This window comes from Zonotrichia albicollis, chromosome 8 (genome assembly GCF_047830755.1).
Source record: "Zonotrichia albicollis isolate bZonAlb1 chromosome 8, bZonAlb1.hap1, whole genome shotgun sequence".
Taxonomy (NCBI): Eukaryota; Metazoa; Chordata; class Aves; order Passeriformes; family Passerellidae; genus Zonotrichia; species Zonotrichia albicollis.
The window spans coordinates 24,794,785-24,810,604 of record NC_133826.1 but is presented as its reverse complement, the minus strand read 5'-3'; the positions used below and the strand labels follow the sequence as shown (position 1 = coordinate 24,810,604).

Genomic DNA, 15,820 nt, shown 5'->3' with positions numbered 1-15,820 from the left:
GAACATGTCTGTAGACCCTTGGTGCTATGCATGCCATAGCCTGATCCACTGGATAACCAACATTCCATATTTAATTGATTTGGCTTATGCAAGAAAAAATATCACTTTTTTTACACTTGATAAGACTGAGCAAGACGTGGCTGTGGCCACAGGCCCCTGGTTCAGCTGGGCTGACAGAGACATCCTCTGCTGAAGTATGACCCAGCCTGTGGTTTCTGCATGCAAATGCATAAAGAAATATTATCTGCCTTCTCTTGATTATGCAACTTTTTGTGTACCAGTCTTAAAACATCCAGACAAACCCACCACTGATGCACACTAGTTACTCACTGACTACAATACACTTTGGGGCCAAAAATAAGATTATTTTTAAATCGGCCTGAATCCACTTTCTGTCAAGTCACAGATTTGTAGTTCAAACATCAGCAAATGCCACTATGGGGTTTTGGTGTTTAATGCTGGCATCCATCGAGGGCGAAAGTGCAGCTCCACACTGGGTTGCACAACCGTATGACATCCTCCTGTTTTCATTGTCGCTCCTCACGCACTAAGGCACTAAAAATAGTACCAAAGCGTAAATAATCTATGACCAAAAGATAAAGTATTCTCAAAGAAATGAGGGGAAATCTGTTTACAATGCAGCCATGGCGGGGGGGGGGGTGTTAGGGGTGGATGGTGATGGAGAATTTAACAGAAAAGTGCTGGGGGGAAAGCCACTATTTGTCCCAAAGACGCCAAATAACAGGATTTGGTCTTATCAGACACACTAAATTCCCTAAAACTAAACTAAAACTGAATTCCCTCTAGCATTCATTCCCTCCTTCCCGCTGTGCGGGGCGCTCCGCAGCGCGGTGCTCTGCAGCCCGCGCGCGCCGCAGCCCTGCGAGCTGCCGCGGAATGAATTAAATGAATTAAACCAACAGTGAGGCGTCACTCAGCGGAGCCCGGCGCTGCCAGCAGCCCCGTGCCGTGCCCTCAGCCGTCCCTCGCACCTGCCCGAGAGGGGCCAGCCCGGGGTGGGCGGGACGGGCGGAGAAATTCCCTCTCCGTTCATGCTTCCGGCTGTGACTCAGCCGGCTCCGCTCCGCACTGCCATAAATACGGGGTGTGCGGCAGGGGCCGGCACATTGGAGCTGCCGAGCCAGCACCGCCAGCCCAGCACAGCACAGCCCAGCCAAACCCAGCCCAGCCATGCCGCTGCTGCCCCTGGCCCTGCTGGCCGCGCTGCTGGTCGCCGGCCGCGCCGGTGAGTCCGCGCCGCGCTCCGGATTAACGCGCGCTCTGCCTTTCTGCTTCTCCCGCTCCTCGCTCTCTTGGCATTTCTCTGCTGTCTGTGGGTGCCAGGTCCCCGCTGGCCTGTGAGGGATGATCTCCCCTTCTGAGGGGTGTTATTGCTGGCAACACACAAGAGGTGAATTCCTGCGCTTTTCAAGCTGCTCCCTGGTAGCCCAGGGGTTGCCATGGATGGATGGATGGATGGATGGATGGATGGATGGTCGCTGTGATGCCTGATCGGCCCTAAACTCCAGGGCGTTCTCGTTGTTTGTCTAAAGCCCTGGGAAGGTGGGAGTGTATGGCAGAGATGCTAACCCCAGCTCTGGTTCCCCCGCAGCCAACCCTTGCTGCTCGAACCCCTGCCAGAACAGAGGTGTCTGCATGACCACAGGGCCGGATAGCTATGAGTGCGACTGCACTAGGACAGGCTTCTACGGGCAGAACTGCGCCACACGTGAGTATCCCACACCCCTCTCCCAGATGAAACATATAATTCAATTCCAGCATTGCAGCTTATCTTCCATAAACTAATTGATAATAACCTTTCCATTGTCGTTTGCAGCGGAATTTTTCACGTGGCTGAAGCTAACATTGAAACCATCACCAAACACTGTCCACTACATCCTCACCCACTTTGAAGGAGTCTGGAATATCATCAACAACATTCCCTTCTTAAGGGACACTATTATGAGATATGTACTAACGTGTAAGTGTGAATTGTCTCTTCCAGTCCTCTTAAAGCTTACTTCAGAGTATTGCACTGAATTGATCTGTCGACAAACCAAGAAGCCTAAATTGCACTGAAATTAAAACATCAAAATTTAAGACTTCTGCATGATGCAGGCTTGTATGAAACATGCTGAAGTGCAGCTTGATTCTGCTTTCTGCAACAATCCAGGATTTTGCTGGCATGAACTTGGCACCCCATTGCTTATGTTAACAGTGTGATCCCGCTGATCAGCCAGGATCCAGTCCTGTTATTCAGTTACTGTAATCAAATTTAACATCAGTAACTGATATATTTGGAATTTACAACTGCTGCCAAATATATGCAAAAGATCTGGCTTTGTCATTTACTCTTTGAGCCTAAAATGTACAGTTAAAAATAACCAAATATTTATTTGTCTTTCAGCAAGATCACATTTGATTGACAGCCCACCAACTTACAATAGTGACTACAATTACAAAACCTGGGAAGCTTATTCCAATCTTTCCTACTACACAAGAAGCCTTCCACCAGTAGGACTTGACTGCCCAACACCAATGGGTGTTAAAGGTGAGGAATAAACCAGACATGTAATGGTTGCTTGGTCTTTTCTAAGAGGAAAAAATAAGTAGTAGTTCCTATGGAACCTGCTTGTCTGTAGCCTTTTTTCAGTGAAGTTGACTTTAGGAATAAATGTTTTGGATATATTGTTTAAAGATCTAAAAGATATTATTCTGGTTCTTGCTGTTGAGTTAGATGCTAATAGCAGGGAATTTAGAAATGTCTAAATAAAATCAAGAAAGTGAGCGTAGAAGAGTAGGTAATTCCCCTTGTTTGTGTTCTGCTGTCATTATATTCCACTGAAAATCTTAAGCCTTTTTGTTAGGAATAAACTTCAGTATTTCATAAAGAATTGTCTTGAGTATCTCACTGTCTGTTTCTCCCACAGGGAAGAAAGAGCTCCCAGATTCAAAGCTGATCGTGGAGAAGTTTTTGCTGAGGAGAAAGTTTATTCCTGACCCACAAGGCACAAACGTGATGTTCACCTTCTTTGCCCAGCACTTCACCCATCAGTTCTTCAAGACGGACCAGAAGCGGGGCCCTGCCTTCACCAGAGCGCTTGGCCACGGGGTACGGTCACAGCTGGGGACACGGCTCGTGCTCTTTGGGAGCTGCTGAGCACCTGGAATGGCCAGAATGGCATCCAGGGAACACCTGTGCACACACTGTGCCACAGTCCATGGGATTACCCCTCCTATAACTGCTCCTCAAGCCAAATTCCAGTGTTCAGCAGCGTCTCTTCCCGAGTTGGAACCACATGCTCTGCACAAGTGGTTCTGTTTAAAATACCTGCCCAGTGATCTCTTATTGTTCCCAAAAATCTGCTTTCATCTAAAGCATGTTAGGTGTAGTGAGTATCCAAAACTTCTCTGGACTCTGTCAGTTCCAAAGAGCTGTATCCAGCACTTAAGTATTGCTTATGCACTGCCAATAGCCTTAGTTTACAAAGAACTTCACAAGCAGACTTGGATTTAAGATCTTTACCTACAAGATTGGCATCCTTTGGACAAAGAGTACTGTAAGTGTCACTCTTATGTCTAAACCAAAGCTATAAATTGTGTGTTTATATATAGAAAGCTGTCTGCATAATAAAAAATTGCTGACACTTTAAACAGAGTCCTTTTATACTGCTGATGTAACAACCTCCTCTTATGCAGAGATGGCTCCAGTTGCCAGGAAATAATTTGGCTTCATCTTAAATATCGGTGCATGATACTTATAAGGTAGCAGTAATATAATTGAAAGGTAAACATCTAGGGGGTGAACTCCTATTGGTATCCATAGAACAGGAACTTATCCTAAAATAGCAAAAAATGCAGATTGGCTTCATGTCCCAAATGCTTTTATTTTATAGGTTGACTTGAACCACATTTATGGAGAGACTCTGGAGAGACAACTTAAACTGAGGCTTCGAAAGGATGGAAAGCTGAAATACCAGGTATGTCTTAGCTCAGAATTCCTACCTTCTTACTGGATGGCATAGATTTCCTAAATTAGTGCTGTGTGAATGGTGTGGTGATCTAAAGTGTGAGTCAGAGCTGAGAGAATGGACAGAGCTTTACCAAAGTACGGTAGCTCACAGCTCCTGCTGTTTCCCCCTGGCACAGATGATCGATGGAGAAATGTACCCTCCGACGGTGCGGGACACGCAGGCAGAGATGCTGTACCCGCCCCATGTGCCCGGGCACCTGCGCTTCTCCGTGGGCCAGGAGGTGTTCGGCCTGGTGCCGGGGCTCATGATGTACGCCACGATCTGGCTGCGCGAGCACAACCGCGTCTGCGACGTGCTCAAGCACCAGCACCCCGAGTGGGACGACGAGCAGCTCTTCCAGACCGCCCGGCTCATTCTCATCGGTGAGAGCCCTGCTGCCAGGTGCAGCTCCAGCTCCAGCCTGCATGGCTGGAGTGAGGGGGAAGCTATCCCCTAAACTGGAGTGTGAGTGGCTACTTCATGGCCTGTCGCTGGGGTTGTGTTGAGGCGCAGCTTGCCCCAGCTCTGCTAAAGATGGAACTGAAGAAAACTCAGGGATAGTCAGTTCCCTCATCTGAGGGAAGCAGAACTGAAAGCAGTGAAAAGATAGGAAGCTCAGGTTCCTTTCTCAGAGAAAGCCTGGGAGGCTGGATGACCTCAGGCTCCCTGATCGGGGGTTTTGGTTTTTTTCCCCCTAGGGTTGGGTCAGCTCAGGTATGCTTTAAAAGAAAGGCTGTGATTAAGGCTAAAGTTCAGAAGGTTATGTAAAATGTAACTCTGCATAGTTCTCCAGTCTTAATTGCATGCCCAGTGATATTTCATCTTATGTAAATGGTGATGTCCTCTAAGCTGGAAAAAGCCTTGCCCCAGCTGAAACCAGAAACCAAGACAATTGTATTATGTAGTTCAAGCTGAGATCTGTTTTAAGACATCAACTTTCTTCATTATCCCTTCCCTCTGTCCTAGAGATATTGTATAGCTGAACACAGTGTAAATACTGGTGTGTGCTGTTCTGTGGAGGATGCAAGGAATTGTGTCTTAGGAGGGGAAAGCAGGCTGTAGAAAATACCTCACTACCCACAGCCAGGAACTCTTGGGATCTGAAGTACTATTCCACCCCTTAGTCACATAAAATACATTAATTGCTTTCTAGGAGAGATTACAGAAAAGTGTTTGTTGTTCTCATCACTGTAGTATATTTTAGAACAGTTCAGAAATGGTGTTTTCCCTGCCACTGAGGAGAAACAGTGCCAACATTCTCTCCTGTTCCTTTGCCCAACAGGAGAGACAATCAAGATCGTTATAGAGGACTATGTGCAGCACCTGAGTGGGTACCACTTCAAGCTGAAGTTTGACCCTGAGCTGCTGTTCAACCAGAAGTTCCAGTACCAGAACCGCATCGCAGCCGAGTTCAACACCCTGTACCACTGGCACCCGCTGCTGCCCGACACCTTCCAGATCCACGACCAGGAGTACACCTTCCAGCAGTTCCTCTACAATAACTCCATCATGCTGGAGCATGGACTCTCCCATATGGTCAAATCTTTCTCCAAGCAAAGTGCTGGCAGGGTAGGTCCTTCCTCAAGTTGATGGTGAACCAACAGAGGCATGAGCCTCTGTGGGTGGGAGAAGGGAATGGGATAAAGCAATTTAATCACTGGAAAGGCACAACTTCCTCATGACTCATATCAGAAGATCTTACAGATTTTCCTCTTTAACATACAGGTTGCTGGTGGGAAGAATGTTCCTGCTGCAGTGCAGAAAGTAGCAAAGGCCTCCATTGACCAAAGCAGGGAGATGAGGTACCAGTCCTTGAACGAGTACAGGAAACGCTTCATGTTGAAACCATTCCGATCCTTCGAAGAGCTTACAGGTAACAGTCCTCATCCTTCCCAGCAAATGAGAGACATTGCCTTAACATGCCCACAGAGTCCTGCAGTGTCATTGCTGGGCTTGAGCAGGACAGTCTTGCATAGAAAATGGGGATTTTCCACTTACAGTTTTTAATCATTGCAGGAGAAAAAGAGATGGCAGCGGAGCTGGAGGAGCTGTACGGGGACATCGATGCCATGGAGCTGTACCCAGGCCTGCTGGTGGAGAAGCCCCGGCCCGGGGCCATCTTTGGCGAGACCATGGTGGAGATGGGGGCCCCGTTCTCCCTGAAGGGGCTGATGGGCAACGCCATCTGCTCCCCCGAGTACTGGAAGCCCAGCACCTTCGGGGGCAAGGTGGGCTTCGACATCGTCAACACTGCCTCCCTGCAGAAGCTCATCTGCAACAACGTGAAGGGCTGTCCCTTCACCGCCTTCCACATCCTGCCTCCCGAGCCCACCGAGGCCACCATTAACGTTAGTACCTCAAAAACTGCCATGGAAGATATCAACCCCACACTCCTGCTGAAAGAGCGCTCTGCCGAGCTGTAGGAATCCAGCTATCTCACTATTTATTTATTTATTTAACTGTGTTATTTATTCTATTTATGGCTTAGTATTTAAAAAAACAACTTGAGCCTCTTCATTGTGGGGGTTGCCTTAAATTCCTTACTGAAGTAAGGCTTCCATTTACGAAAGGGATTTTCTGTGTTTCAGCTTGACAGTGGTGAATCCCTTGTTTAAAATCTTCTGTAACAGAATGATGTATTCCAAAGTGGATAAAGGTTCCAACTTCTTTTTGTTTTAATACTTGATGAAGGGGGCTGGTGGTGATTCTGTCTGGCAGTTTTCATAGGTCACATAACACTACAAAAGCAACTTTTTTTCTCAGCAAGTTGAAAGTAGCTATTGACCTAAAAGTACAAGAAAAAATCTGACTTAATGAAAACTGCCGGAAAAGATTATGGATTTCATATGAGCACTCAAAAATTAACAAAGAAATACTTGAGATTCACTTCTTTATATAAGGTCAGAAAATGCATTGCATTTCTTGTTGATACTACCTCTCCCTCACCGCAGAGAGGGCACTTTGTATCATAACTTATTGTCTCTTATGTACAAATCCACTTCTGGATTTAGATGAAAGTAAAATTTTTTACAGCTTTTTAAAAATATGTTTTTAATGTTTTAAGTATTTAAAGTAAAATTTTTTACAAGTTTTTTAAAAAAATATTTATAATGTTTTAAATATTTAAGAAAATAGTACTTTTCCTGGATTCTACTTCTTTTTGAAGGAAGTGTGACTGATGTATTTGTTGTGTAAGGGAGTGAAAATGAGATACTGAGCTTAGCAGTAACTGACTCTCAGGCTGCAATACAAGGCTGTTTGCATTTGGATAGGGATGTTTTTATTATGTAACTCTGGGGAGGTCTTAAACTTGGCCGAAGGCACTGGGATTCTTTTCATAGCTATAGTTCTCTGGTCTACTTGAAAATGTAATTTTAATGTCTGTTACTCCAAGGACAGGAGGACAGTATAGCTGGGGTTAGAGTGTGTTGTGGCTTTGTGCTCCCAAAACCAGGGAGACTGTAAACTGAGCAGCTCTGTAAATACACAGAGAGCTGAACACAAGAGCTTCAGCAGCACTTCCAGGCACAGGAGGTAGCTCTGCCTGTGTGCACAAGCTGTACATATAATTTGTACTTCTATTTATTGGGGAGGGAGGAGGGATAATATTTTATTTATAATTTATAAACAGTTATTTTAAGTTAAGTCTCTTAAGCTTCTTTAAAACTGGCCAGCGCAAAATCTCCTAGACGTATTTGTCCTTATCCAGCAGTGAAATATCTAGTCTCATCTCGGCACATAGGTTACACAGGATCTTGTATAGGACTTCAGACTTTGCATGTAAGGGTATCTTTTTTTAATTTCTAGAGAGGAAATATAGAAGATGATCCTCCCAATAAAGCAGCTGGGGAACTATAGGGAAAAAGAAAATGTCACTTCAGACTGGAATAGAGCAGCAACCGGGTATTCTGTGCCCCTGCCCAAAATTACTTGACTACTTGTGGAAAAGGACTTGAGTTTTCTATTTCATCTGAACTCTTAAGCACTTGTAGAGGCTTGTGCATTGTACCAGCTCTGGCAGCAGTGTAGTTTGTCTGTGGCTTCTGTTTCCATGGATTTGTGTAGAGGCAGCCATGCCTCGTGCTGGGTAGGGCTGTAGTTGTGGCCATGAACAGCAGAACCGAGTTCTGCAGCCGTCGATACCAGTGACTCATCTGGAGTGGTCCTTGGTATGGATGCTGTGGGAGCAGGACGGGCATTTGTTTTCCTTTCTGTGTTGGAAGCACGAAGAAGGGAAAACCTTCTCTCCCCTTGTATCCAAAGGTGGTCAGTACTGTACGTGCTAACAAGTGAACACTGCTTGGACATTTGTTCCTCATGCAAATTGTCCATCAGACCCAGCTCTGGGCACCCTTCTGCCATCAACCCAGGAGCAGGGTTTGGCAGAGTCAAAGGGAGACAAGTCTGGACAGATTGAGTTATTTTGGGGTAGGCACAGAGGAATTCCTCAGACCATCTCACTTGAGTTAAGTTACAGGCTGCTTCAGCAAGGATTCCTGTGCACTCTGTTTCTGTACTCTGCAGCCGCTAAATGTGGATGTTTGAGATTATTTATTTAAAATTCTGTGAATTGTTTTTCACTTTATTTTTGTAGGACAACAATGTTGTTAAAATGCAATTGTTTATATAAATAAATTGAAAACTTTACCTTTATGTGCTCCTTTGTTTGTGTTTTCCTTCAGCAGTATTTCGGGTGGAACAGTTCTTTAATTGATTACATGGAGAATTACAGAGCATTACCAGCAGCACTAAATGCTCTGATGTGTCAAACCCAAGATGCCTGTAGCTTAAATTACCCAGATGCAGTAATTTTTTTCTCTTTGGCCTCAATGAAAATGGATGTCACTATTCCATCCCTGGAGTAGCCAGCTCCTCTTATCTACATTCGAGATGCCAGCACAGCCCTGGCAGCTTCAAAGGGAAAGTACAATACTGGAGTTGCACAACACCACTTTGGTGTAACTGACTTCCCCTCCTCTCTTCCCTTTTCCCAGGCTAGAACAGCCTAGAGCTGTTTCCTTTCATGCTTGGCATTCTTCAGAAGGGGAAACTGCTTTGGGATGCAAGTGACCACTAGACCAGAGCAGGGCTGTGCTTCCTGAAATCTGGAGCAGGAGCTTGGACAATGTGTCCCTCTCTTGCAGTGAAAGCACCTTTGAGGCCACCCAGCCTCTTCCCTACATTTTCACCTCTGGTGAGAAAAGAGGGGAAGCTGAGAAGGAGACATCCCAGAGGATCACTGTACTGCCTGTCAGTCACCACCTGCACCAGCCTCTGAGCAAATGTCACCTCAGTCCCCCTCAATCATCCCACTGCTGACTGTCCCCAGTACTCCCCCATCGCAGTATTGTGCCCTGTCCTCTCTAGCCTCTGCCTAGAGACCAACCCCCTAGCCACAGTACTTTACCTAGAGTCACCTTCCTTCTAGCTATGCAAAGTCCTCTCTGGTCCAGGCTTATCCCAGCTTCCCAAAGGTCAATATTCCCAACAGCTCTCCAGCCCTGAGAGTGTGATAGTTCTGCCTCTGCTTTGGAGCTCGTTTCCATCTCCACAGATGTGCAGTTCCTTTGCATTTCTCCTGTATCCAGGCACCTAAACTCTTCCAGCAATTCTCCTCACCACTCACTCCTCATCACTTCAGTGACCATCTTCAGTCCCAGAAACTAAACATCCTGAGGACCCTTGCAAAAGCATCACCTCAGTGCCTCTCCAAGCTGTGGGTGAATGGGGGCAGGTTCAGACTACATGTGGGGCTCTTTTCCTTTGACACCAGCCAGCTCGTTGTCCCCACAGGTGAATTGCCACTTCCCTGTTTGGGGAGAAGCTGAGCAAGGGAGGACAGGCGACAAGGCCGGTGGTTTCAGTGGGAGATGACGAGCAGCGATCAGGAGGCTGCAGAATCATCCATGGAGAAGGTGGTTTGGGTGACTGCTGCCCTAATTAGGGAAGGGCCAGCCCGAATGGATTCGAACACAATGGCTGAGATAGTTTGATCTAGGAGGAGCTCCTCCTTCCCTCTGAGCAGGGGCATGTCCTGATGACACAAAAGACAAGAATGTTCCCCAGAGGAACATTCCCTCCCTGCCCTGCCAAATTCTTGCTCCCCAGCCTGGGTTGAGGGAACTGTTGCACCCTAGGAAGTGTGATAAAGGAACCGGGCTCAGCAGGAAGCCCATCCAGGCTCAGGAGAGCTCTGTGCTTTGGGAGCAGGTCACCTCTCATCCCTGCCAAGGACTTTCCCCAGCATCACTCCCTCTCTGCCCCATGCGTAGGAATTCCTTGCGTGCGCTGAGTTGGAGCCCTGCAGGCACCTGACTAGGTTGGGTTCTGCACCTGAGGTGAGCTGAGCTGAGCTCCCACGGCAGATTCCTTTGCAGATTCCAATTTCCAGATTCCAGGGGATCTTCCTGTAACAAGGAGCTGCAAGAAAATAATCCTTTGATTTTCAGCATCAATCCAGAGAAGTCAATAGATGTCTTGGCTGGAGAGAGGGAATGGATCTGTCATGTGTTCCCTGCCTGTCCACAGCCAATGAAATAAGTGAACAATTCTGGAAATTGCAAATCTGTGCTCTTCCCTTTGGAAGACTGGGAAGAAAAACACAAAAATGTTGTAGGAATGTACATATAGGACAGAAAAGAGCTGGCTGTAGCTCTATGCTCTAAATGTGGAAAAGGAGGTGATCTGAGACATCTTACCCCCTTTGCTAAAATGCATGAAAAGGGCCACACAAGGCAGAAATGCAGCAATATCCCAAAGGAATATCATAGGGAAAATGCCCTCCTTGGGAAGAGCTGAGTGCTCCTCTTCCTTTAATCTGGGATTTCAGTTTGTAAATAACATACTGAGGAGCAGCAGAATTGGATTCAATTTGTAATTCTTTCCTCTGATCCTCTGGGGTTTTTTTTTTCCTATTAGCATAAAACCTGGGAGTTCCGTGCTTACTTACAGAATAAGTCTAGATATTTTTATCAATATTGGCAAGATACAGATCAAAACCAAAATCAAACCCAACCCAATTTTCCATTCTGTGATTTTCTTGTCTGAATATCCTGAGTCCTCACTGAAAATCTCAGTGATCACGTGCAGCTAAAGCTCGGGAAAGCAGAACCAGAGGTGGCCTGGGCAAGTTGGGAGCTGAGCAGCTTTGGGAGAGGGAACCTGTTAAAGCTAGTGAGATCTCACCAGTTTGCCATTGGAGAGGGCAGGGTACAGAGCACTCTGAATTTGACTCATGCTGGTTGCTTTTCATCCAACAGGCATTCCTCACTGGAGAGAAAGCAAGGCAGGGAAACCCTAAACCTGGGGGGAGAAGGCAAATAATGTTCAAAACATCTGCTTTCAAACTAACCCACTGCATACCCACTGAGGATCTCTGCATCAATGCCTCATCCCTGGAAGTTTCCAAGGCCAGGCTGAATGAGATTTGGAACAACCTGGATGCCTGGAAGCAGCAGGGGGTAGAGATGATCTTTCCAGCCAGTCTGAGTTTCTATGATTCTGCCTAGCCCATAGCAGGGCACATCTACAAAAACCTGAAAAATACTTTGCATCTTCTAACCAACTGCAACCCTAATATATATATATATCTATATATATATATATTTTTTTTTTTTTTTAATGTTAAATTACTTAAGAGTTACCAGAAGTTACTGACAAAACACAAAGTGTCACACAACCAGGAGCATCCTGCTTTGCTTGCAAGTGCCTCAGATCTTTACATAATAGAATCACAGAATCAGTAAGGTTGGAAAAGAAAGACATCCAAGATCAAAGTAGCAGCTCATGCTTGTGTCTCAGGACAAAGCCCACAATCCTTCCAAGGCACTGTGGGAGCTGTATTCCTGCTCTGTATTTTATTTTCTCACAGTAACCAGGTGTAGCCCAGGCTCACTCCGTGGTGGATGTAGGTGTGTGCGAGCATCCCTGTCCAAACCTGCCCTGCTGACAGGGAACTTTAACACCCATTCTTTTGCCCCAAAAGCACCGCTTTTGAGGTTGATTTTTCTCTGAGAGCACCTGAAACCTTTGAAACACACACACACACACCCCAAAATTGCTAAAAGACTGAAAGCAATGCCCAGGACATTGAGCAGCTGTGGAGATGGGAAAGCCTTTTCCCCAAATGGTCTCATCTTCCTTTCCCCTTTAGAAAATCTACCCAAGGAAATGATTCCATAGGCATTCATCAAGGGAACACCGTGCAAGCCACACAGGCTTCAGCTAACAGGGATATCCCCAAATTTATGCTGGAAGATCCTTAGAGGTGGGAGGAGAAGCCAATACCGCAAGAAGCACCAGGACTTTGTGGTAAAAACCCAGTAAAAGGATTTTTTAATATGATTTTAAGCACTGAAACTCTCCAGTGAGCCATGACAGAGAAACAAGACAGAGAAACAAAACACAGCTGTTCTCCAGCAGCTCCAAAACCCTGCCCCGAGAGCTGAGACAGCTCAGTGTCCCTGCAATTGTGGCTTTCCAGCTTGTTGCCTAGATGAGATTAATTAATCCTGCCTAACAAATAATGGCAGAGTTTCTAAGTAGCAGTGGTGGGTACTCATTATAGTAAATCGTGGCTGAGCTGGCGCAGAGGTGAAATAGCAGCTCTTACACAAGGTAGGGATATTCCATGCGGTGATGCCATCATATCCAGAGCTATTACGTCCAGAGAGGCAGGGAGGGAGAGACCATTCCAACTAAATCAGGGCTGAGATTTTTATAGCATGGAGAATTTCAGTGAAGGCATGAAAAAATGAAACATTTTAAAATTAGAAATGGACTGAGTTTTCTGAGTGTCCAATGAATTGGTAGAATTTCAGGCAAATTCAGGATGTGTTTCTGGCAGTGGGTCAGTGAACCATCTTTTCACAGCTTGCTAGGTCAAGTGTTTGAGTATTAGTCATCATAACTGACCCAGGCTGGATGGGGAAAAATGATTTCCCAACCTAATCATGAAGAGGAAGACCTATTTATAAATGAATAAAAGGATTTAGCATCATTCCAAAGGGAAGATGACATAATTGTATAGTAAGAAACCTTGTATGTTCTACGTAGTCTTCACTCTGTATCAGGAATGACTTTCATTCTATTATAAATTGAATCTCCAGCTCAGTAGGTGGACATGGATAAAACATTGATCCAAAGTTTCTGTGTGTTTTTCCTCAGTCCGAAGAAAGAAAAAGGATCCTTATCTCATTTTGAGGAAAATTTGAGGGACATATGAACACCATCCATGAAGTGAATGTCTCCCATAACTGCAGAACAAATATCAGAACACTCAAGGAGAGATGAGACTTTGAAAAATGACTCTGCTTCAGCAGAGCCCAGGGGTTTGGTTTCTGCAACTCCAGGGAACTCCTGAAAGCATCTCTGGAAATTTTCTGTCTGACAGTGAAGTCCACAGCACCCCCAGAGCACAGGAAGGTTTTCTGGATCACTTAGTAAGGAGGTGCCAAATGTGTAAGGCTTTTCAGTTAAAATATCCCTTTAAATAGAAGAAAAATTAGGACAGGCAATGGTTCATAGCAAGCCATGTTTTTAAAAGCAGCAGCAAAAATAAAACCATTTCTCATGTGAATTGAGAATAAAAATCCCCAGGGTTCCTTTTTTGTTTTTAGGAAGTTGATTTCCTCTTTGAAGTCACTTCCTCATTCACCCTTTGTTGCAAATATTTCTCATAAATCCCTTTAAAACTTCTCTGCAAATTAGTGAACATTTACCACCATTTCCCTTAATATTTGTTTATTCCACAGCCAGCTCTCCAGTGCCTTCAGCTGTTCGAGGTAGCATTGGTGAACCTGCACATGATTTGCATGACATTGGCCTGTTGTAAGCATAATTTGCACTTCCTACCCTCCTTCTTCAGAGAATGCAATGGCAAGAGAGATGCAAAGCCTTTTCCCTATGGAATTTGTTATAGACTGAAAATTTGCCATTGTGTTTTGACACAAACCAGCACCTTGGGACAGTCGGTGCTCTGAACCAACCTGAAAAACTCTTCTGCAGCTGTGTATCAGATTTAGAACTGGCTTCTGAAAAACTCAAGAGCTTGTCTGCATCTCCTGACATTGCAAAAATGAACAGGGAAGCTCCCTAGAAAAGGTTCCCATGAGATTTCTGTCACTTCTGATTTCAGACAGATATCTCAAGAATAAACTCCAAAATAGAATTTTAATTATTTTTAAACTTTTTTGTCCTCTTCACTTAGAAACCAGGAACCAGAAGACAGAAGGAGGAATGATTTCATAATAGTTTGTCTGAGAAAAAAATACATTGAGAGAAGGATGTGCCGTTCCCCATCACATTAAATCTGTTTGCTCATCCTCAGTAACTACAAAATTTACTGGGGGAACTGGAAGTCAGGTAAATCATCTCGAGTGACTAATAAAATTTTTATTTATTTGCCTCTAGCCCCATTTTCACAGGAAGATCCATCCTTTAAAAAAGAAGCTACATTACTCATGAACAGCACCTGAATGGGTAGGCAACATGGGAGGTTATGATTAAGGTTCTTTATTACTAAAGGGCCATAAATGCACACACTTTGACAGAGCAATCCATCATTGCTTGACTTGCACAAAGCCAGCCCCACCTTCCAGTTCACAGCCAGGCTCAATTCTCCTCAAATCAAGCTCTTCTTACTCCACTGGTGATGTTTAATCAAAAATTATGACTGCACACTTTGATTCCCCTAACAAGCCCCCTGCTTATTTATCCTCCCTGCTTCTCATTACCCTGACAGGGCACAGACTCCAAGGGGATAAGAAAAAAAGTACATTTACTTGTAAAATAAGTTCATACAAGTAAAATTTTCTGCAAATTTTGCTTTCTAATTTTATTGAGTTAATTTTCACCAATCTAAAATCTATCTAAAAGCTTGAAAATGTGAAAATTTGGACTTGGAGCCTCTCTTTTTTATTTTTTTCCAGACAATACTTATCCAGTTCTATCCTCAGATCTATTCTTAAAGGAGGAATATGGGGACCATTCCCAGGGGAAAGGGCGAGCTGCTTTGTGTTTATTGCTTTTTTAGGTAAGAGCTGGAGCATGTCTCCAAATCCAGTATTAAAAGTTATAATAAACATCTTCCAAGTTTTGATTGTCATAACGTAAAATACTCCTCTGCAGACTATGATATTACCTCTTTTAGGCTTCTTGCTTACTATTTAAACAAGAACATATATTTAGTACTTAAGTAGGACTATATTATAAGAAAAAGAACATTTTTATTTAGAATAGAATATAACATGGAGATCTTACAATGAATGAAAGTTAAGTTTGAAGGAAATACAGACCTACTGAGACAAGGAACTGCATGTCAGGCAATAAACAGCTTAAGCCCTACTTCACAATGATATCAGAAATCAGAAGGGGTGCAATGAAACCAATTTTAAAATAAATAAATACATAAATTATAACGGGGGAACACAATAGGAAAAATCCATGGGAGGGCAGTGCTGAGGTTCCCCTGCCTGAGTGCAGCTTTGAGAAAACCAATGTGGAATTTTACTCTCAAATTAATTTTTTCCTTTGTGTAAAAAAAATATTTACTATCTCCTTAAAATGTCCCTGCATGTCCAGCCAAAATCTTAACCTTCCCATCCCTAAACACAAAGTCATAGGATCATGGAATGATTTGGATCTTCTTGTTCCATCCCCTGCACTGTCTGCAGACACAAGGACAGAATTGCTCTGTTCTCTGTTCAGATGTCGTAGGCCACAGCCTGTGCTGAGGAAACTCCTTAGGGCTCAAGCTGGGCCCTGGACTTTTTCCTGATTTCCAACAAAAGCATCTTTAAGGTGAAGTT

At 44.6% G+C, this 15,820-nt stretch overlaps 1 protein-coding gene across 1 annotated transcript; it reads left to right on the top strand.

The window, feature by feature from the left end:
- The first annotated feature begins 941 nt into the window (after positions 1 to 941).
- On the top strand, positions 942 to 8,633 carry PTGS2 (prostaglandin-endoperoxide synthase 2). Its single transcript, XM_005487028.4, has 10 exons — positions 942 to 1,246; positions 1,613 to 1,729; positions 1,838 to 1,981; positions 2,408 to 2,551; positions 2,931 to 3,112; positions 3,897 to 3,980; positions 4,150 to 4,396; positions 5,296 to 5,582; positions 5,739 to 5,886; positions 6,030 to 8,633. Exons 1-10 carry the CDS (start codon positions 1,192 to 1,194, stop codon positions 6,434 to 6,436), a joined length of 1,815 nt encoding a protein of 604 aa, XP_005487085.3. The 5' UTR covers positions 942 to 1,191; the 3' UTR covers positions 6,437 to 8,633.
- Positions 8,634 to 15,820: the final 7,187 nt, after the last annotated feature.

Coding starts and splice junctions, on each gene's coding strand:
- PTGS2 (XM_005487028.4), top strand. CDS start 1,192: ATGCCGCTGCTGCCCCTGGCCCTGCTGGCCGCGCTGCTGGTCGCCGGC. Junction 1,247..1,612: donor GCTGGTCGCCGGCCGCGCCG/GTGAGTCCGCGC, acceptor GTTCCCCCGCAG/CCAACCCTTGCTGCTCGAAC. Junction 1,982..2,407: donor TATGAGATATGTACTAACGT/GTAAGTGTGAAT, acceptor TTTGTCTTTCAG/CAAGATCACATTTGATTGAC.